The 24892-nt window shown below is 32.5% G+C and overlaps 1 protein-coding gene across 1 annotated transcript in view; it reads right to left on the reverse strand.

The window, feature by feature from the left end:
• The window catches only part of Pik3c3 (phosphatidylinositol 3-kinase catalytic subunit type 3), a 119140-nt gene that overhangs the window by 21546 nt on the left and 72702 nt on the right, over positions 1-24892 (reverse strand). Inside the window, exons 17-22 of the mRNA XM_076836632.2 lie at positions 24346-24474; positions 23665-23734; positions 21432-21496; positions 19655-19739; positions 17750-17824; positions 5601-5769 (exon numbers count right to left, since the gene is read on the reverse strand). Coding sequence (XP_076692747.1) covers positions 5601-5769; positions 17750-17824; positions 19655-19739; positions 21432-21496; positions 23665-23734; positions 24346-24474 — 593 coding nt within the window. The remainder of the gene's footprint in view (positions 1-5600; positions 5770-17749; positions 17825-19654; positions 19740-21431; positions 21497-23664; positions 23735-24345; positions 24475-24892) is intronic.

The following is a 24892-nucleotide window of genomic DNA, read 5'->3' on the forward strand; positions in this document are numbered from 1 at the left end:
AATGGGTAAAGAAAGACTTCAGTGAAAAGAAAAGATCTAACACTAAACCCTCTATAAAGTTAATAAAACTTCTATACAGTTAAATATGCAGAATGTAAGGCAAAAGGAGGAATAAATCAGTGAAGAAACAGGACTGTGCAGTAGGCAAAACAAAAACACAGAAGTGGGTTACAACAAATCTAAGGAAGGTTTTCAGGAACAAGGAGGTCAATTGTGTCAAAAGTTGCTAGGAAACAAAAATGGCTACTGTATTTGGTATAACTAATAATCCACTTTGATAAAAGTATTACTAGCAGAATAGAAATGAAAGCCTTATGTAGAAGGCCGAAGAAATAAAAGGGGCTACAAAGGAGGTTAGTGGAGACAGAACGCAGGTTTGCTATGAAGGAGCATGAAGAAAGACAGCAAAATCATGTTCAGCAATAATCCTGGCCTCTCCCACTCAATGCCAATGGCACTAATCCAGCTGTGACTACTAAAAATGTCTCCAGACATTATAAAAATGTGCCCTCCAGGGTAAAGGAAGTTCAAAATAGGCCCAAACTGACAACCAGTGATTTAAAACCCAGTGGTGAGAACATGATTATTGTTGGGATTTTCTTCAGTGGCATAGAATGGTCCCTCTGGACACATGACCAGAGCTGGGATTTTGGCAGATGAAGAAACAGCACTAGATAAAATTGCCAGATGGGATTTAGAGGGAAGAACAGTAAGAGTGACTGTATTCTTAGGCAATAAAATTTAGGGGGAAAGGGAAACAAAAAGACAACATGAGGTAGATTATACAGTGGTGGTAGACTAATGAGACAACATCATCAGTGAAGTAGAAGAATTATAGAAAGCAAGGCTCATCTAAAAATATGCTGAGAAATAGGGAACAGTGGCACGTGTCTGTAGTCCCAGCTATTCAAGTGGCTAAGGGGGAGACAATGGCTTGAGCCGAACAGTTTAATGCCAGTCTGGGCAACATAGTGACACCCTGTCTTAGAAGAATAATAAGGATTAAAAAAAAACTAAAAAGAAATAAAGTTTTGCTTAGAGTATGAAATTTGGGATTAAGATTTTAGAGAGAAAATTTTTCTAATACTGATTACGAGAGTGGCAAAGGCAGACTCTATAAATGAGAAAGACAAGCCCCAAAAGACTAGCCCTATGTGGATGCTGAAGCCACAGCAGGAGTCATGAAGATGACAATGAAAGTTTTCACACAATGAAGGTGCTGCAGAGGTAGGCAGATGGACACAGTAGATGTATCTGACAGTGTCATCTTTAATAAAAGGTTCTGTCAATGCTTTTCAAATGAAGAAATGGGTTGAAAATATTAACAGGGAGCAAAAGGGGCACCAAGCCCTTCTCTTAAGAAAATAAAGATCCATTTGAGAGGGCCGAAATGGAGGTGGTAGTAGAGTACAGCTAGCCATTTCATACTATGCTATTTAAAAAAAAAGAAAAAGAAGAAGATGATGCTCTCTCAACTAACCTTTGATTATTCATGCTCTGCTTTGTTATTTTATAGTTTCTTCCCATCTTTTTATGGGGAAATCTTAGGAATCTACCATACACAGGAAGGAAATATAAGAATCAATTTTTAAAGTGATATATCAGAAGTTCTCAAACTTGGCTGCCCAGTAGATTCACCCTAGGGTTTTTTAAACATATTAAGGCCTGATCCTCATCCCAGGTCAATTAATTCTGAGGAGGACCTGAACTGTTCTCTCCTCAATACCCCAGAACCACAAGTAATTTAATGAACAGTGAAGACCTATGTTAAAACACGTGACTTTAGCATAATGTGTGTTTCTTTTATGGCTGTTGTCATTAACTTGCATTTTCTACTTAAGAAAGAATATCTAAAATAAAAAGTATGGGGGCTGGGGCTGGGGTTGAGTGGTAGAGGGCTTGCCTAGCTAAAGCGAGCGCTGGGTTCAATCCTCAACACCACATAAAAAATAAATAAATAAAATAAAGGTATCATGTTCAACTAAAAAAATATTTTTAAAAAATAAAATAAAAAGTAAGTATTTAAGTAGGACAGTCATTTAATCTTCTAATCAGCAAAATATGATTAAGGAATACAAAAAATCATTAAAATCAGTATTCAAACACAAAAGATTAAAGTTAAAATATGATAGGAAATTATGCAAAATTGAGTCTAGACATAGACTAAGGTTATAAAAGGAATAGGTCTGCTATAGTGTTCAAGGAAAATATACCCTATTTCTTATCTATTTTATATCAATCATTATGCTACCCACTAGTTAAATACAGATGGCTTAAATTTTTCAGGAAAAACCTTTAGTGTCAAAAAGTACATTTAATTACATGATGTAAAGATCATTCACTGCATCTGAGGTCTAACTCTCCTATAATTAATCATTTTGTATGGGACAAACATTAGCTGAATTATGTAAAAAATATTTAATAAGTATACTACTCCAAGAAGTAGAAAAACTATAGTTAATGGAGAAAGGTAGGGAGACCAACAAATTCACTGATGTGCGATGATTCATCAAATATTCTTTGAGACAATATAAGAGTCTTACTTGATATAGTTAAGTGAACTCCTAATTTCTGCATTGGATGTTTTTACTCCTTTTGAGGTAAAAATGCAAAGCCATTTTTGCATCATTAGTGTCTATCATGCTATTTGCATAAACATGGGTTAGGAAGAAAAGCTATATTCTCCTTGAACACCTAAGATTTAAAAATGTTTCAGCATTAGAATTGTTGCCATGAGAATTCAAAACTAGTTCAATATGTACTAATTTATAAGAGATGGTAAAATATTCTGTTGAATGAAAATCACCACACCATTAAATGCATTCTCTCCTCTACACAACTGTAAACATTCATAGACTTAGTTCAAAAGGCATCCCAACAAACTTTTGACCATCTGGTTAAATTCTTATATTCCAAAGGCTTTTTTAAAAAATATTTTTTTAGTTGTATATAGACACAACACCTATATTTTTTATTTATTTTCACATGGTACTGAGGATTGAACCCAGTGCCTCTCACATGCTAGGCAAGCGCTCTATCAATGAACTACAACTCCAAACCCCCAAAGGCTTTTTATGAAGAGGAAAAAAAAATACATAGTTAATAAAAATTTTAGCAAGAAAAAAAAAGTAAAGTCATGTTTGTTAAATTCAGGATATGTCTGATGATTAGTTAAAAATGACAGTATCTTACAGGCATGGTGGCGCAGACCTATAATCTCAGTAGCTTGGGAGGCTGAGGCAGGAGGATCGTGAGTTCAAAGGCAGCCTCAGCAAAGTGAGGCACTAAGCAACTCAGTGAGACCCTGTCTCTAAATAAAAACTACAAAATAGGTCTGAGGATGAGGCTTAGTGGTCTAGTGCCCCTGAGTTCAATCCCTGGTATACCCCGCAACCCCCACCTCTGGCAAAATGACAGGATCATTTGACTCTAATGGTATTTCCAACCCAACTATATAATTTTCTTAGTCCAACAGAAAGGTTTTTAAATAAATAAACCATACTCCAAAAAATAAGTATTAGCCAGGTGGATGGGGCACACCTATACTTGTAGTTACTTAGGAGGCTCAGAGAGGATGATCCAAGTTCAAGACCGGGCAGCTTAGCAAGACACTGTCTTGAAAAAAAAAAAAAAGGACCCAGGATATAACTCAGGAGTGAACACTTGTTTGGCATGTGAGAGACCCAGAGTTAAATCACCAGTACTGGTGGAGGGTGGGGCAGCGTTTATCAAAATATTAGAGTCTACCTGATCTTAAATGACAGGAAAATTTTAAAAAGAACAATTCTCATGAAAATCTAGCACAAGATTATTAAGATTAATCTCTTTGTGATTTTTCTTTGTATTTAAAAAAGTTAACTTCATCTCCAGATTAATAACTTGCTTCTGTTTTCTCATTCTACTGAATTGTTACTAATCCATTATCAATGACAGTTTATAAAGCACATTGTTTTCCTTCTGCTTTCAGTAAGATAGAATACCTTTGACACTCTCTAGCTATCATTCCATAACATCCTGTCTGCCTCTTCACTGAAATCACCATGGTTCCATCTAGTTTTCTACAGGCTTTGACTATTTTAAATTACAAACCCCAGATATTTAAGTGGAACTCTCTTCTCTCTGAAAGTGTTATTGCATCACCAAGCAGATCAAAAGAACACTAATCGTCTCATTATTTTTTTAGCATTGCTGGAGAGTAAAACTGAGTTATTCTCCACCCAAAGTATAAATAAACCAGCCATTTGTAAAATTCATGGTATAAAGTTTGTGACACATGAAAGAGTTTATAAAGTAAGTGCATTTAGCCCTTGCAAAAAGTGAAACCTGATTAATATAGTACTGCTATTCTTCTGAGACTAGCAGCATCAAAATCACTCAGGAACTTGACCTCAAAGCAAAGATTTTGGGGGTTTTCTTAAAATACTGAGAATTTTCATTCAAGAAACATACACTGACTGCCTATGTTTCAAGTCCAACACGAGTAACTGAGATTACAAAGAAAAACAAACAAAAACAAAACTGTAACAGAAGCCACATGCACAAGCAACTCTCTTCCTAATGATTAAATTTTCACCTGGAGAGTATGAGGGCATGTCTCCCACACTGGAATTTTCTGTTGGACTAAAAAAATTCATTTTTCCACAGTTAGGTTAAAATACCTCTGGAGTCAAACAAACCTGTCATTTTTAACTAATCATAAGAACCATGTCCTGAATTAATAAACATGACATTTTTTCCCTGATGATTCATTATTAAGTCTTATGCAAATCAGAATCAAGAAAGCAGAGCGTGACACTGAAGAAAAAAGAAGGGATAGAGAAAAAATAATCAACATTTTTATAGCAGAATGAGTGATGAGGCATTAAAAAAAGAGGAAATCATAAATAACATTCACGCTTCAATCCATAAACAAAATTCTAAATGTTCCTGAAGAGCATTCAGAATTCAAATTGATAAAGGTGGTAAAGATCCAAATTGTAATATCACTCTAAATAAGATAAAATCTTCATTCTTCAGACTCAAGCATGATGACTGAAACAATTCAAGACTGCCTTCAAGGAGATCTGAAAGGTATGAAGTGTCTCTAACCTTCTTTCTATCCTAGTACTGTCAAAATTGGCAAAGCATGTTCAGTAAGATGAGGTCATGCCCCTGACCTTGAAAGCTCCGTTTTCCTACACTTGCATAATGCCAACTTCCTAGTTGGCCAGATTTGGTAATGTGATAATTAGTGGGAAAGCAAGAAATTGTATATCTTTCACCTTTGATATCAGACTTTATCAAAATAGATGTCAAAATATAAATTAAGAAATACTGGGGGCTGGGATTATAGCTCAGTGGTAATGCACTTGCAGCTCACTGGTAAAGCACTTGCCTAGCTCATGTGAGGCACTGGGTTCGATCCTCAGCACCACATAAAAATAAATAAATAAGTAAACAAAATAAAGTTCTCATGTCCATCCACAACTAAACAAATACTTTTAAAAAATACTGTTTCCAGTCATTTGAAAAAGAAAGTGATGCTAATGATGCATTTGAATAACTTGTTCATGTAATCTATAATAATACTAACATTCTCTATATCAAGCAAATCCACTTACCTTCTAAGGTGGAGAAAAGCTGTGTAACACTGTTTCCGGAATTCTTGGTACTGCTCACTCTGTGTGCCCCCCATTCCTTCTACCATTTCTTTATTCAGCTTCATTGGAGGAGGAAGAGGCTTTGGATCTCGACCCAAAATATAACCAAAGTCTATGTGAAAGAGTTTACCTGGATGTAAATAAAAAACTTTATTTTTTTCCAGAATTACTTTTAAAACCCGGAAGATATGCCATACAATTGGTATAAACAGAATCTCTTAATTGAAAGAAAAAAAAAAAGTACCTCCAGATTTCAGAGCACCCTTCAGAGTAAATTTTAGTCCATTTTAATTCACATTTGTTCTGATAAAATTAAACTCAAAATCATTCCACAGTAATTTAATTCAAAAATTTAAATCCTACTTTTCCAGAATGTCTTTTATTCTGGTATTTATTATGTTGAAGTCTGGACAATATTTTAAGGTATCAGCAAAGATAAGAATCTAGGGAGCAAATTTCCTATGACAATAAGCTAAAATGAACTACTCTTAATGTTGTGGAAGACCATTTCTTTTATATGTGACTGTATGACCAATGTGATTCTACAATATGTATGCTCAGAAAAATGAGAAATGTATCCCATCTATATATGATATATCAAAGTATATAAGTGCATTCTACTGTCATGTATAACTAATTAAAACAAATTAAGAAAAAAAGAAAAAAGTATACAAATAAAAAAACTTAAAAAAAAATTTCAAATAACATTGTTAGCTTCCTTTTCAACTAATTTTTTTTTTCAGAACCATTTTCAACTAATCTGTGTCACTAATTAGCTTCAGACTAGGAAACCAAACACAGCATTCATGTCTGCCAAGCACTAAACACAGTTGTAGTTCCCGTTAAGAAAAAACCTACAGTAGTCATTAAATTCATACAGCAGGCATGCAAGAACATGGTAATTCACTTTAGAGGATGATTCACCACAGAATTCATAAAACATCTTGTAATTTACAAGTAGATATAAAGTATGGACATATTTTAATACAAAAAGTAACCTCATGGATCATACATTTAAGCTTTTCCAAGGCAGAGATTTAGGACTTAGGTGTGTTTAGTACATTGCTGAGTGCCCAGCCTCAGAAGTTTCTGGCACATGATAGGCATTGATTAAATTAATTCACTTTAAAAGCTAACCAAAAAATTTCTCTAGCACAACCTACTTCTTTCTGTCTTGTAATATATTACAACCTGTTTCATGTGGGAACTTAACTCTCCATTTTTATTTAAGGAACTTGAATATTTCTCCCCTCAGGGTACCAGTCAATAACTTTCCTTGTTCAATTGCATTTACTAAATTTCTGAACAATTTTCCATCTTGCCAAATATTTTTACAAATTGATTCTATCACTAAGATGTTAGGGATACCTTTCTCCCTACGACTTTGCCTGAGTTATCATTACTGTCATTAGGTGACTGTGAAACACATAAGAAAATGATAGGCATAGAACTGCCTCTGGTTATAAGGCAATGAAGTCCCAGGTCAATAGGGATGCACTGGCAGGTACTTGAAATCAGGACTGCAGTTGCCCTACTGTACAAAAGACATTTTTATATCTCAACTGATTAAGTGGCTTGACAAAGTTGCCTAACCTTTCTAAATCTTACTTTCTAAACTGCGAAACAGAATCATATTGCTAATTATCTTCTAAAGTAGAATTGAAAGGAAAAACAACTAATAGCACAGTACATGGCACACAATAAACATCTAATATTAGTTTCTATTATTATTATTTATTCCAACAGAATTTTTTCAAAATTAAATCAAGCCATTTTCTACCTCATGACTAGGTCTTTAAAAGTGGCTTACAAATATTTATATTACAAACCTCAAATACCACCTAAAAATTAAAAGTCAGTACTTTGTCCAAAAATAAATATTAAAACAACCACTTTTAAAGCATTTGAATACACTAAATCGATATTGATATGTTCATTGTATCTGATGATCACAACTGCCAGAAACTAGTAAAATCAAATATTAAAGGGATAAACAACTTCACATTCACGGCAACTCCATTAGCCATTTTTTTTCACAAGAAAAACATAAATAATAAATTAAGCTGTACATTTTATATAACTTTGAAAGTTGAGTAGTTAAAAAAATCTATTAGGTAATTATGACATTAACTTTAAATAAAATTCTATACAAGATAGTAGCACTATTCTCAAACAAGAGAAAAGAAACTATGTTGCAACTTCTCTGGAATTTTACAAAAGTTGTGCCAAGTTTGGGACATGGGCTCCAAATAGAAAGAGAAATGATCTATGTATGAATGTTCATCATAACAACTACCCCAAGGTCTATTACCTGCTGTTGAATAAGTACCAGCACACCAATTGCACAAATAACTAATTTTTCATTTATTCAAATCATCCATTTTTTTTCTTTTCTTTTTTAAATGTATTTATTTCTAACTGATTCCAGGTTAAACTGACCCAATTTGACCACTGGTCAAAATCTTCCAATAACTAGTTTTTTAAAAAATGAAAATTACTAGTATAGTAAATGGCACATGGGGAGGTAAGATAGAGGGAATTACAAATAGAAATAGATAGCAAGAAACTTATGGAATATAGAAACAAGGCTTTGTAAACAAAAACACAAAAAGGGTAGCAAATGCTTAGCTAAACAGTCCTCTAGCTTACATGTCTGTAGACATTTGGTAAGTAGTTATTAATCAGGCTGCTATTTCACCTATGTTTAACTAAACCCCTTTCTCCCCAACTAACCTTTTAATGAGCCAGTAAAAGTTTTATAGTCAAGAATTAAGGTTTACTTGTTGCAGTCCTGAAACCTAAGATAATTCCTAAAATACAGGAGCACTCGTTATATTTATTTTGCATTAAATAAATCTTAATGACTCTTAATTCCACACTTTTAGCTTAGGCAGCTTTTAATATTGCTGATACCAGAAATTTTCTTCTAGAAATGATATAGTTCTTTGTATTTGTATTTGGAGGGAGGTGGTAACTAGGGATTGAACCCAGGGGTCCTCAACCACTGAGTCACATCCCCAGACCATTTTTATATTTTATTTTGTGACCGGGTCTTGCTAAGTTGCTTAAGGCCTCGCTAAGCTTCTGAGGCTGGCTTTGAAATTGTGCTCCTCTTGCCTCAGCCTCCCAAGCTGCTGGAATTACAGGTGTACACCACTATATCTGGCTTAGAAATGATATAGTTTGTAAGGAAAATTATTTTAAATTTTTCTTTATTTTCATCATGATCTATAATAAAATTAACAGATACCAAGTATGGATCATCTGAATGCCATCTTATTACTCAGTACTTAGTATCCCCCTATGATTTCAGTGTTTGGGGGTTGGTATCAAATGGCAATGCTATTGCTACCAGTTAATACTAACAAAGTAGAAACAGAATTAGATATACATATACTCCTAGACATAGGATGGGGGTTATATCCCCACAAACCTACTGTAAGCTGAAAATACTATCAGTTAAAAATGCATTTTTTAAACTTAATCTACAAAATATCACAACTTAGCAACTCAGTACATTGTAGAACACTGTTTATTTGGCTCCCTGCCACTGCCCAGCATAATGAGTATTATACCACACACTGCCATTCAGGAAAAGATCAAAAGTAAAAATTCACAATGCAGTTTTTAGTGACTATGTATAATTTTCATACCATCATAAAGTTGAAAGATTCTAAGTAGAAGACTGCACCTTAAATTTTATGACAGCATTCTGAACAAACACAGGTTTTAAAGTACAAACACAGAAAAATAGTTTAAGAATTTTTATTTGGGGTGTGACACTGCAGCTCAAACTCACTCTACACTATCTGCATGATATTCACACTGTGAATGGCAATTTAGTTTCAAAAGCGTATCATCTGTCACATTAATGTTGCTGAAATTAAATTTTATCAGTTTATACTATTGATTTAATTTATAAATCTGATTTTACTTTACAGTTATGTGAAAGTAGATACACAAAAAAGTATCATCAGGTTTTATGTAGTACCTGATAAAATTATCAAATGTCACTGTTGGGAGTTTCATATCCATTTAAGAGACCTACGTATCACTCATTACTAAAAAACTCCTTTCAGGGGCTGGAGGTTTAACTAAGTAGATAGAGTGAATGCTTAGCATGTGCAAAGTGCTGGGTTAAATGTCTATCATTAAAAAAAGAAAATTAAAGAAAAGAGAAAAAGAGGAGACTCCCTTTCAAAATCCCCAAATGGGCTTTAGTAGTCTCTAAATACAATGAAATCAAAATTTGGGGAGAGCCATATACTTCACCAAATTCTTAAGGGAAATTAAGACCATGATTCAAAAAATATGAAGAACAGTTTCAGGACAGGAATTTGATAACTCACTGAAAAAGCATCATCTCCTAGTTTCTTAAGGTCCAAGGGGTATGCTATCAATTTAATTTACTATGTGGTGGTGAAGTCTATGGTCTACTTCTGTGAAGGATTTCACAGCCTTTAACTAACCAGACAGTCTCTGTCCAACTATGGCAAACACTTCTCTTAGCGCTTCATTCTCATTCTGGAGTTCTAACTATTTTTAACTCTTGGACACAGACCATTTTACCCTTCAAGAGGTAAAAAGACTGAGAAGTTAATAGCATTCTAAATATAGATAAACTCTCTTTGCTTTATATAATTATTTAAATAACATTTTTGTTACCCATGTAATTCCTAATGATTCTCAGTACTTGAGCAGATGACCAATCTGATCAGTCTTTGGTACAAAACTGCTGTATGTAACACATGGATTCCTTAATGGGTGTCATGCTTTTAACAGGAAATCTAGCCCAATGTTCTTTATTTCACTACAAGCCACTACTGGAATTTCAATGTTGCCTCTGCATCACTGCTTATAAATGAAGGGTATATTTCTATCCTTCTTGTAAGAAAACTCTCAAATAACAGGATTATGGCTCAATCATAAGGCATAAAAGATTCAGTATCTATCAATAAAGTCACTGTTATGCTTTGCAAGTTCAAAGACCCATGTATTTTGAAAAGAAGCTATTAATGTTTTAAGAAAATGCATCCTCATACATACCAAAGAAAATGTGCTTTTAAAAGTTAATATCTGTAAACAAAACTTGTAAGGGTCTTAAAAATGTGCTCTATGATAAAAATATTTAATTAAGCAATTTAAGAAGTGAGATCTTATTGTAATCTATCACCTTAAACCATGAAGAAGTAAATTATATATATAAAACAAAGCAATCACTGACTATAATTATCTCCCATTGTCACCAACTTTATATATGGAATGAGGGTGCTAATCAAATTTTCCTGTTATTTATATAAGTGTCAGGAACTTATTTCTAAAATTGATTCGAGACATTTGAGGTTCTGGAATTAAAGAGAACAGACACTACTGAAATTAAAAATATTTTAAGGCTGGGTGCCCTGCACACACCTGTAATCCCAGAGATTTGGGAAGCTAAAGCAGGAAGATCATGAGTTCATAAGGTAGCCTCAGCAAACTAGTGAGACGCTAAGCCACTCAGTGAGACCCTGTCTCTAAATAAAATTCTAAAAAATTAAAAAGGGGGGGTTGGGACTAGGGATGTGGCTCAGTGTTTAAAAGGCCCTGGATTCAATCCCCACCCCCAAAAATATTTAATGGTAGAAATTTATTTTACATTTCCAATATTGTTATTTCACATTCAACTGTTAAGAAGGCATTCTTATAAATACAAACTTTAGCTAATGAATCAGGAGAAACAATACCTACTTGGACAGTGTACCTGACTAGATAGTCTAGTTCTATTCAAAAATATACAATTTAAAATGTTATGTATTTTCATTTTTCCTACAGTCTTCAAGGCAATAAAAATGTATTCCCTGCGTTATTCCTATCTACGGACAACCATTTGAATGTCTAAAGTAGCTAGCACCCACTGGGGGAAAAAAAAAAAAAAAACAGCCTCTGATGAGCAATTCTAAGATATTTGTCTCAGACCCCTTTTATCCACTTAAAATTGAGGACCCTTACAAAGTTTTTTTTTTTTTTTTAAATGTGGGTTATACCTATCAATATTTATTATATTTAACATTAAAACTGAGTCCTTAAAAACATGTAAAAATGTTTATTACATTTTAACAATTTGCTTTTTGTAAAAAATAACTTTAAAAATGAAAAGTGGGCACTGTCTTATATTCTACCTTAATAGGAGATATTATGAGCTGAATTCTCATATTTGCTTTTTTAAAATTCTATATGTTTTGACTGCACTTAAAAAATGAATATAGTCTCAAACAGATAAATACTTTTAAAAGGAAAGATAATTTTAATAGCTTTTTCAGATAACTATGGATAGTTTTCTTTGCTACAAAAACAAATTCTTAAGCCCTACCACATATTCTAAGTAGTTTCAAAAACTCTAAGGCTGCAACTCAGCAATCTGAATCTTACCAAGCTCCTTAGGAGACTGTGATACAAACTGAAGTTTGGGGACTTCTGGTCTAATTTATACTGACTAATACAATTCACAATTTCAATTAGATTACTGTAGAGAAATCCTAATAGGATTAATAACCTAAATGATTTAAAACTCATAGTCAAGACTAATAGATATGGTATGTTGTACAACCTCATTACCTTAACATTTGACACGTTTTGTTTAAAATGGCATTACGAAAGCATTAACTTTTTATTAATCTAGTTTATGGTTACTACTCTACGGCACAACATTTAGTGCTGTACAGCCATTAAAATTTTGCCTCACTAAAAGTTATTCATTGCAAAGCAACACAGTATTTACCTAGCATTAAAGAATGCATCATCTGATATAAAAATGTATATTTAAAATTTTAATATTACAAATATAGTTTCACTCCAATGCCTGGATTAAAGTTTGCCACATAAAAGATGATTCAAAAGGAAGTAAACTGATTTCCCCAAATTACTAAATAAGCCTAAATAATAGTCCAACAACAATGCTTATTTCAGTTTTGCTGCAGTGTGTGCTTTTCTTTCTCTGCATTCCATACACGCCCAACACTTTTTTCATGACTTAGCCTTGGATACTTTGTTCATGAGGAAACTTCTACCTCCTTAGTAATGCACGGTATGGCATCTTATTTTTTTTTTATTCCTTTTTAAGAGAAACAAAAACAGTTCTTCTAAAACAAACTTTGGGGGAAAAAAAGGTACTCTTATAGTAACCATTTTCATCTTTCTCGTGATAGGGCTAAGACTGATTTTTTTGATACTGAATATCCAAGCAATTTTCAAAGAAGACATTTTAATGTCTAATAGAAAATGATAAAATATGAATACAAGTCCTAATTGTTAAACATCTGAAGGGATGATTGATAAAGACAAAGTGTGGATAAAATGTATCTGTGACTGATTCTCTTATGCATATGTTGACTATGAATAAACCAGTGAAATAAGTAATTAATAGTAATGTTAAGAAAGAAATGTTTACATAGAAACCCCAAAGGATAAAAATGACATGAAAAACCTGTTTCTGTATTCATTTTAAAAGTATCTGCCTACTAAATACTTCAGACTTTCTGAATTCCTTTCCTTTACATCCCAGAAAGTAAGAAAGCACATTAAGTGTGTGGTCTTATACTTTATGGTATATTTAATATACCAAATTCAATAATTGAAAATGCAAATAGCCAAAGAGGCATCGCCATGTGAAGAGAAATGAAGATCTTTCTATGTAAGAATGTTTTAAATATTATAAACTATATTATACCCCTGAGGAAAAAATAAAACAAGCATAGTAAATACCAGTTTTAAAATACAAAGGTTTACTTTAAAATATAGAAAGAATAACATTAAATCAATAATCACATTAACCATTTCTCTTATAAACCCTCCTACATTGTTAAAGTATTACTCAAAAGAGAATAAGAAAAGGAAGTACCTTAAAGAAGTTTGGATTTTAAAGGGTAGGAAAAAGAAATTTTAAAAATATATTAATGATTTTCTTTTTTCTCAATTTATGAGTTCAAATAACTACATAAGCTAAAGAAAGAATGACAGACACCCTTATCTCATGGTGGTAAAATAAACAAACAATACCTAACAGCTAGCCCTTAAGGAGTGTGCTCTGTGCTCAGTACCAAGTAGAACTCTATTATATAACCTCATTCAACCCTCATACTACCACCAAGGACAAGATTTTAGTAGTATTCCTACATTTAAATCAAGAGGGAGATATGAAGTACTTTACCCCAAATCTCCCAAAATTTGACTTTAGAGCTTTAACACATTGTTTCATGAAACTTTTTCTCAGAATTAAAAAAAAAAGTTACTCAATTTCACATAAAATTAAGAAAAGACAAAGAAAATCATGATAGGAGATCAAAATGATTGTTCTTTATTTTGAGCTTTCTGAGAAAGGCTCAAAAGCATATTACTGTAAAGTTCCAAGAGAGATAAAAATACATTCCACCTCTTCCAGATGGAAAACTCAAGAGCAGAGGGGCCATCCTTAGAATCTCAACTAATTTTCCGTTTAGTAAAGATCCCATTTCCCTGTTTTCAATTGTGACTCTTTCATTTATTTGCATATTAACTTTATTATAAAGTATATTTAACATGAACAATGAATATTTTTAATATTATACTGAACTTTCCCCCCCTCAAGTTCTCAAAAATAAATACAAAAATCTTTCTCAACAAGGTTGGGATAAACTCGAATGGTATTTTATTAGGATCCTACTAAATTCAATTTCCCTGAAGAAACTTCTTTTAAGCTTTTTCTAAGAACAATTCTGGGGGGATATCTATTTTTTCAATCCCTCTCTATAGTTTAATTTGCAACTTATTTTCCAGAGAATGTTATAGTGATGCACTAATATATGAACTATTATGCACTCCAAATCTGTTTCAAGAAAACCATGTTATGATTGACCACATGGCAGTACATGGACAAAGGAATTTCCTTGCTTTACTTTCACCGTGGGCACACAGCGCCCTCTACTGCACAGCTAACGAAATGTCCACCAAGCTAAAAGCATCCAAAACTAAATAAAGCAAGGGCAATAGAAATTTCTGGGAAATCTAAATTTAGACTCATAGTTTGCATTTTAGTGTATTACCTTTGTGTATTTTTATATTTTCCACACGCAGTGAATCATTTTCTTTTGCACATGCCTAGAGCTCTTAGCTGGATCCTTTTCTGGCTCATCTATATTCACAGGACAGAACAGCTTAAAAAGGTCAAGTTCTCAAAAAGATAGCAGTGAAATGAAATCTGGATATCTCCCTTCTCTGGTCTGTCTCTCATGGCAGGGTACAGGATGTGGATGATACAAAGGAACTCTAGTTAACTATTCACAACCAGTTTCATCCAAAGCAGAGTCACACTCCAAACCATTCCATGCTGGCAAATGACAACTGTAGACAAAAGTATTTTATTTTGAAGAACGAGAGAAATGTTGCTTGATAAATTAAAAAATGCTCCATGAGTGATTGAGAGACTGGACAATCACGTAAGAGAATCCAAACTTCTAAATTTTCATTATGCTCTAAAATCTGTGTTAAATGTATAATGTACCCCAAATAAACAATGAAAGATATTTTATAGTAATATGAGTTATTTTTAAGGGCACTGAAATATATTTTGTGCAATGAGCCACATTCAAATTTCACTTTGTCCAAGCTATACATTTTAATATTTATGTGTATTTATATCATATATATAACTAATATAACTTGAAATTGCTTTGAAATATAATCAGTAAAAGAAAACAGCAGAAATTTTAAAAATAAATTTTTAGAAGTTGAGGGATACATTACTCTTTTATTTTTCTGTCTTAATTTTGTTCAAACTAAACTGAGAATTTGAAAACTTTTTCCTTAGTAAGGAAGACTTAAGATACTACCACATAATATAATTGGGTAAAATAATTACAGAGCAGCTAAGTAAACTGAACTAAAAGAAATAAAAAGAATGTGCCTCTTATCTAGCTACATTTTAAAGGAAGTTTTTGTTTTTTAAAGGCAAATTTGGAGCACCCTCTAGTGGAAACCTCATGTAATAAGCTTAAAACTTCTGTTTCTGAAATTTTATAACTAAATTTTCAAAAATGAAATAACAGAGAAGGTACACTAAGTAGACTCCTCTTTCCAAATCTTGCTCTTAAAATTACTCTGACGAAACAGGAGAGAAAGCACTTCCCAAAATCCAACAAAAAACGGTCTATTACTTGAAAATTTGATTAACAATTTTCAAAAGAAATAAGCAGGATCCCTAAATATTATAGAGGTAATGATATTCTACTCAAGAGAAAATACCATTGGGGATATAAAATAATTATATTCTAGAAATAAAGAGAATCATTTTAGTAGCTTGATTCTTGGTGGCTAAAAGATTTAACCAGAAAAGAACTAATGAAAAACAAAACAAAAATACTGTACAAAATTACCTTCCAAATTACAATTCTCTCCAAACATACTGTAATGTGTTTAAAAATATCCTTTGGTAAATTAGTTGAGAATCTCCTTAACCACCTGGTTATGCTCCTTTGGTCTTGGTTATTAAAGGGACTGCCTGGTCTGGAAAGATATGACATCACAAATGCAAACTCCACATAACATGTGGAGATGACTCTTCACATGTAATAATTTTAAATGAATACATGAAATGCTAGATTATGTGAATTAATAGGGTTATCATGTAACTAGGCTACATTTGATGAGTGACATTAAATTCTGGCTACCATAACACAAAGGAATACTAAAAAAATAAAATAAAATAAAATAAAATAAAAACTTTATATGAGAGATCAATTTAAAAAGCAATTTGGAAATCTATTTACTACTGAAGGCTGAAACTTGAACTATCTGACCCAAAGAAGAAAAGCTACTTAGAAGAGATGAGATATTCATTCATTCATTCAATACTGCTTTGCTAAACACTTTAAATACATGGTATTCAAGGTTCTAGAGGCATGGTAGAATCATGAATAGACAAGGTCTCTTTTGTAACAGAACTTGCACCCAGAAGGGATATCTATCAGTCAATGAGCTCTGTAAATACAAGAATTTCTGTCCTATTTATAGTGCTATCTTCAGCATCTAACAGTTGCTCAATAAATATTCTTTGGATTAAATAAAAAATACCTTAAGTTAGTGATAGGTGATATAAAGAAAACAAGTCATACAGAGAGAATAATAGAGGATAAGGCATATATGTTATTAGAGAAGTAAGGGGCTTTCTAAGGAAATAGTATTAGAACAAGGCTGATAATCAATGTCAGTCTTGCAAAGATCAAAGAAAAGAACTTTCCAAAAAAGAGGAGAAACAAAGGTACCTGCTGTGAGTCTGATCTGACATTCAGATTATAAAAACAGGCAAGCCACAGAATTATAGTAAAGAATTCAGATGTTATTCAAATTGAGAAAAATATGTTGGTGGCTTCAAGTAGGATAGAAGAGTAGAAATGCAGACAGTGGGCAACTTCATGATCTATTATAGAAGTGAAGTGTAAGTAAGATTTCCTAGTAGGTTTGTTAAGTGAGATGAAGTCAAGAGGGGTATTAAGATTGATTTTAAGGCTTAAACATGAATGGATAATATTGCTATTTATTTATTGAGATTGGAAAATGAGGTTAAGAGGAGATTTTAGGAAGTTATAATACAGAAGAGGACAACGTTTATAACTGCCTATATATAATTAGGATTTCAAGAAAGCAGTTGGATATTTCAATTTGGGTTAAATAAATGGATTTACATAGAGAACTTTTAGTTTAAATACTGTTTGCAGAGACTAAAGTAATCAGAAAGAAGGGGGCTAAGAATGATTATTAGAGGTGGATGTTATTTTAGAGTGAAGCATATTTTTTAAAAGAAAGCATTTTTATTAGAGCTACACAGGAAGAAACTAAACAGCTCACATACATTACGGGCTTTTCACAGAGACACTGCAAGTTCAGAAATAGAGACTGGATGAGCATCCATCTGCAGGATTATTACTAAAGCAACTGTTACAAGGGATGGGAGTTTCCCTAAATGTTCTTCCAAGGTACCAATTTTTAAAATATACTATGCTTTATTTTAACTTATGCAACTTATTTTGTTAGTAAGTAAATACTAGAGTAAAAATCATTGGCATATAAAATGTGTGTGCTAGTAGCCATTCTGTTACCTGTTTTTGTTAACAAAAGGTTATCCAGATGCCTGTCTCCGACTCCAAGTATATATGTAATCACACAATATCCAGCTAAAATGAGATAAAAAAATTATGAAAAACATGTAAATCAGGTTATGTATCCCACTGAAGAAATATGAAAACAATGTGTGCTACTTTAATTTCAACTTGCTTTCTCATATCTGGTTTCTCCCTAAATTTTCAAATTTGTAATTTCCTTTGGCTCTATTTAAAAAGTCTATGACTTGCTGGGCACAGTAGCACACGACTGTAATTCCAGCAGCACAGGAAGCCGAGGCAGGAGGATCACAAGTTCAAAGCCAGACTCAGCATTTAGCAAGGCCCTAAGCAACTCAATGAGACCCTAATCTCTAAATAAAATATATAAAAGAGCTGGGGTTGTGGCTCAGTGGTTAAGTAACCATGGGTTCAATTCCCAGTAGTAATTAAATAAATAAATAAAAATCTATGACTTGAAACACAAAAGAAATTATCATTTACAATAGAAAGAAATCTTGTAAAATTTTGACAAATTATAAATAGTATTCCCATGAAAAAGTTAAACCAAGTTTCAAGAATCCCAACTATAACATATCTAGCATTTCTCAGTTCAAATTGAACACGTTAGCTGACATTGAAAAAGAATTATAATAAACTGTCAATCGCACCATAATTTAAAATTGTGCTACCTAAATTAAAAGTAAATAAGTTTTGTTTTTGTTTTTGTTTAAATTATAGAGAAACAATCTTGATGTGCCAGAAGACAGAAAATATAATACACTCGAGTGGTAAGGGCACTTATTAACTTCACATTAGTACCCTAACAATAATATAACCTGCAAATATATACATTATAACAGCTTTTCCAAAACTGCAATGTTGTTGTATAATAGTATTTACAAAAACATGTTTATTTTAGCTCCTATGTAAAAAGAAGATTAGACCACCTAATAATGACAGAAAATTGTCTTGTTCAAATTTTAAAAATATTAAGGTTCATTTGACTTAAGTTCCTGAGGACCAAAAAATTCTGAAATACTAGCTCATAGGAATGTTGTGAAAAATAAAAAAATACTACGTATCAAAAAACAATTCCTAGGGCTGGGGATGTGGCTCAAGAGGTAACGCGCTCACCTGGCATGCGCGGGGCGCTGGGTTTGATCCTCAGCACCACATAAAAATAAAGATGTTGTGTTCACCAAAAAATAAATATTAAAAAAAAATTCTCTCTTTCCTAAAAAAAAAAAAAAAAAAAGCAATTTCTAAAAACATAAAAAAATTCAATTTTAAATATAGCTGTCAAATATTCAAACAGCCTTCCTCCTCCCAGCTTTGTTTGTGTATGTATAGGCATAAATATAAAACTAAATATAATAAAACTAAATATAATATTTATAAAAAACAGTTATGACCATTATATACCATATACCATTCAGGGTTGAAATCTAGTATCAGCTTCTTTATCTTCCCTTAAACAATTTAGTTATAAACAAACAACTTAAGAGAGAAAATATACAAGAACATAAGCTTTAAAAAGATAGCAAAAATGACAGAAGAATATAAATTAATCCTTATAGCATGCTACTACTTCTAGGAATGAACCAAGAGTACTGACTCCAAAATACTGTGAGAAATACTATTTTTACAGAGCACTTTTGGCTAAGCTCAGTTCTTATCTAAAGCACTCTTAGCTGAGCTCACTTTTCATCCAAAGTTTTTACTGAAAGCACAATTATTTCTTACTAATACTTTCCCCATAGCCTGCCTACTGTCATTATTCAAAAATAGGATAAACCTAGGGGAAAATTGACAGGTTCCAGGAAGAGGTAACTTGTAATTTCATCAAATGGCTAGCTTTATTACTCAAAACACATAAATGGAAAGCTAACCTGAAAAACTTACCACAGCTTTTAACATAAGTGTCCATGACTTCAGCACTGATCCCATTTGGTCCATTCTCACTTGGTGCATATTTTCTAAAAAAGTTCTGAAAAGACATTACTTACCCATTTAAGAATTCAATATATTTAAACAAATTAGGCATTTTGAAATTGTAAAAATGACCAATAAGTTTCTAGTCCAAAATTTAGTCAAAATACAATTAGATGCTTACTGAACCAAACAATAATGGTGGTTCAATAAATGCAATGGAGTGTACAAAGAGTCTGACAATGTTTGGGAAAACGATACTTAATGTATTTCTTTCTTTTTTCCTTTTTAAGATTATCTACTTGACCTCTTTCTTTACTTTCAAATGTTAAAGAAAAACACAGCATTTTATTTCAAAGTATAATTAAAATACTGTTAAAAAATAGATTTATCCTGTTTTCAGTTTTTTGAACACTATGAATATTTAACCAAGTATTTTTATCTGGAATATATAAAGAATTCCTATAAATCAATAGGAAAACTACAAACAACTCAATAGGAACATGGACAAAAGATGGCAAGTGCTTCATGTCCTTTATATAGATTTTTAAATGTTAAACCTTGCAGATAATCAGGGAATTACAAATTAAAACCACAACTGATACCAAGAGCTAGGAGTCTGAAAATACTAAGATTAGGCAGGGATACATGGCAATGAGAAACAGAAAAGGAATAGTTATTTTAGGAAAAAAATAAGTCTTTTAAATATAAACTACAGGTGAAGGTAACAATACCCTATGACCCACCCAAACTATTTACAGAGATCATAAATGTAGTCTAGAACCAGTATGCACACTCTCTTCCTTTACAAAAATAATCCTGACCAGGCATGGTGGCGCACATCTGTAATCCCAGTGGCTCAGGAGGCTGAGACAGGAGGATCATATGTTCAAAGCCAGTCTCAGCAACAGTGAGGTACTAAGCAACTCACTGAGACCCTGTCTCTAATAAAATACAAAACTGGGCTGGGGATGTAGCTCAGTGGCTGAGTACCCGAGTTCACTCCCCAGTACAAAAAAAAAAAAAAAAAAAATTAAAAACTAATCCTAATTTCAGAAATTATAATATACTTAATTGATAACTTTATGAAATAATGACTTCAAGACCACTAACAACTTGATTTGCTATAGGACCCACAGATTCAACATTTATTTGCACTGCACCTAATGTTTGTTATAGTGAAAGGATATAAAATAAAAATGTCATAGAAAAAATACCACACACACAAAAAAAGTGGAGAAATTCCCACAGGCCTCCAAGTTTTTCTGATGAGGGAACCTACTGAGCATATAAATTTCTTCAATAGAAAAATATTTTTAAAAGTTTTTAAATTGCAGTGCTATAAGCATAATTGTACAAAAGATGTATGAGTAAAAATGTCTCTACAATACTTTATAAATAACAAAAATTGGAAATAATCAAAATGTCCATCAATTAAAGGTTACATAAATTATAGTATATCCTCACTTTGAAATATAATGCAGTCATAAACTTTAACATAGTTTTAATTTTAATTCTAATCTTCTATTTTGTATGGCATGCATTACTCATAAAACTGACCACCTGAATACACTGACAAGGAAGAATTTCCAACTACAAATAATGCTCACTTCTAAAGAAAAAAACCTGTATAAAGAAAGTGATAAAGGGAGGCTTTCATTTAATTCCATATATTTTCCATGAAGACTTAAATTTTCATTATGAAGAATATATACATGAGTTTTATAAATATTCAAAATTGGTCCTATACCTGAATGCTTCCCTCAGTATCAAGAACTTCAGCAACAGGAACTGACTGGATAAACTGCATGAAACCTACACAGAAATGAACAAACATACTGTATCCATAATACCTTTTAGATAATAGAAATAAAGGTTCTACTAAGAATAACCTTCTTTTGTAATGGATACACTCTACATCTGAACAACTTAAAAAGGCCTGTGAAAGCTATATTCAGTTTACTGTGGCATTGACAACACTGTAACTACCAGGAAAATTTTTATGCTAATTAATCTGCTTATTTGTCTAGGCAAATTTTTATTATTGAACAAAAGAACACAAAGCAACAGACAAAGCTTCTTAAATCTATCATCAAAATTTTCCATGGCTTGATAAGAGATAGTAATCAAAAACAATATGAATTTAAGAGCACTCTAAGAATTCTGGAATATTATCACCTAAGCCAATTTGTATATGTCCAGTGGCTCCTTTTGTCTAACACTCCATCTTCTGTCATTTACTGGAAATGACTTGGGAAGAAGTACCTCCCAAGTACCTCAAACTACCAAGACAAATCAGGAGAGAACAGTATGTGAGATAATAAAAATGAAAAAAGTCTGGTAAATCTTGGAACAACAATAGGAACATATAACAACCAATACATGAAAAAAATGAAAGACGAATGGGAAACATTATTTTAGAACTCGAAAGAGTCATGATCTGGTTTTGAGTCTTCTAAGAATTTACACACAGATCACACCCCTTTAGAGCAAGAAATGTTTTATTTATTCTCATATCACAAATATACAACAGTACACAGTAATTCGCTTAAGAAGTATTTGTTGTTTTTCTACTATGGAGCATGAGCTGTCAAATAAGCAAAAATACATGCTTGATCCTACCTACATATCTTAAACACTATGAATGAAAGCATGGCCTGAAAGTTCAGGGAGACTTAAGTTACAGAAGAATCAAAGGACATCTGGCAATTGAATCATGTTTTTATTATTTCAACAATAAAGTTACTAGATAAAGCTATGTAGGAAAAGCTGTGTCAGATAGCGGTCATAGTATATGTGAAGGTCCCAAGAGCAAAAAGAGCATGGGGCATTAGAGAAAACAAAATGTAGCCATTTGGGGGGCTGGAGCTGTGGCTCAGTGGTAGAGCACTTGCCTTACAAGTGTGAAGCACTGGGTTCAATCATAGCACCACATAAAAACAAACAAAGGCACTGAGTCCACAAACAACTAAAAAAAAAAAAAATTTTTTTTAAATGTAGCCATTTTGGCTCAAGAAAGTAAGAGGACAGTGGAAAATGAAGAGGCTTGGGACAGGTACAGGGAGTCCTACAACTGAAGAATTTAAATCTAGGTAAAGACTTTTGGTCTTTGTCCCAAGAGCAAATGAAAACTACCAAATAAACCTATGCAGGATAGTAAAGAAGCACATTTGCACTTCTATAAAAATCAATTTGAAGGAAAAATGAGAATAATAAAATCACCAAATAGTATTGGAAGTAGCCAAGGGAAGGGCAAAACTTAAAACAATTATTTTATTTTTTCAAGGTAACTACAGAGTATGGAATTTACAAAAAGCATTAGTCAAGCATTCTTAGGGAATTTGCCAACAAACTTCCGGAGGTTATTCTATTTTAAAAATACTTACATGCCATATACATGTATCCATGTTTGTATGTGAATGTGCAAGCACACATAGTCAAAATATATAAAAAAGAATTCAACTGACAACATAATTTGCTGAATAGCTTTTATAAGCAGAGTACAGTGCAAAGCCTTTCTCAAAGGATTATTCTGTACAGATTACAATGCAATAAATATCTGTGGATTATAATCAGTTTAAATGCAAAGAAATACATAACAGAGGTGTTAAATTTTCTCCAGAGGTGATGTTTTTATAATTTCAAGAGGTAAAAATACAAAGTGAGAGCATGTGTGCATGCACAACAGATATAGGGGGTGAGGGAACAGAGGGAACAGAGAAGGGGGAAAAACAGAGGGACAAGGATAAAAGGAAAGTAGGAAGGACTAAAGAAAAGGGAAGTGATGCAAGAGAGGAAAGAAGAGAAGGAGGAATGGAAGAGACGGAAAGAGAAAAAATGGAGGAAGCAGAGAAGGAAAGATGGCCCAACTGGCCTGCAGTGCTACAAAAATAAGTTTAATCTCTAACATTCTTCAGAATTTTCAGTTTAAAGAGTACTCATTAGACATTAAAGTAAACAATCCTTATGTAAAATGAACTCACCATGTTTTGTACTCGTGGCTAAGACCTTATAAGGTGTCAATTTCAAATCCAGATTTTCTTTCCGTAATAGCTTTAAATCAAAAGATAAAATATTTTAAACAAATGTAAAAATTATTAGGAAACAGTTTTGTGGACAACTATTAGAGTCATTTACTATAATAAAGATATAACCTTAATGTAAGTTAACTAAGTTAATTAAACTTAAATCATCAAAATAAATTCATTAATTTTTGATGGTGTGATGAATTTTTTATTCATTCTCTATGATGAGTTTTTAATAAACAGTAGGGTTCTCCTTTATGGACATAAAGTACTTTACAATATAAAAATTTTTAAAAATGAGGCCAACATTCCTTTGAAAGCCAAGACAATAATGGGATGTTTCCTTTTTTTAAAAAAGATCTAATAGACATTATAGAAATTACTAAAGCTTACAATGTGAAAATTTAAATTTGGAAAAAAGGTTTTATGGCGCATATGAAGCTTCACACTCATCACAAGAATAATTCTAAGTGCAGAAAAACAATTTTATTTGTTCAAGGATAAGTGGAGATTACTAAAAGATTTTTAGGACTGTAACTGAATAATACAAATACTTTTGTTTCCATAAGCAGTATATATACTAAACCATAGTTTTCTAAAATAAAAACATGTCCTCTATCAATATAAAGTTATGCTCACCTTGTCCATAAGTGAAATGATTTGAAGAATGAGTTGATCTTGGCGTAAATCATCTCCATGCTTAAATATAACGGGATATTTGCCTCCATCTTCTGTCTTAAAGAACAACTGTGCAGGCATAAGGGCACTCTGGAAAAGAAATGTACTGTTTTCAAATTGAATGTAAATTAATGCATAAAGATTTACTAGAGCCAGAAGAAAGTTCTGGCACATAATTTAAAAACAGGTGAACAAGACCTAAAGAAACAACATGGGTTGTCAGATACATGAGGGTACCATGTAGAGAACAATGAACCAGCTAATAGGCAAATCACATGGTGGAAAGCACAAGCTTTGCAATTAAACAATCCTGGCTCTGAATCCAGGCTTTGCCAGGTACCAGCCAAACAGTCCTATGAATAGTTTATAAAACAAAGATAGCATTTCCTCTGCTATGACAATCAGAAACTGTTGATGAGAAGGATCTCACACTAGGCCTAATATAAAGCAGACATTCCATGTGTGTCTACTACCATTATTTTTATTTTTAGAGATATAATGGAGTAAA

This window comes from Callospermophilus lateralis, chromosome 17 (genome assembly GCF_048772815.1).
Source record: "Callospermophilus lateralis isolate mCalLat2 chromosome 17, mCalLat2.hap1, whole genome shotgun sequence".
Classification (NCBI taxonomy): Eukaryota; Metazoa; Chordata; class Mammalia; order Rodentia; family Sciuridae; genus Callospermophilus; species Callospermophilus lateralis.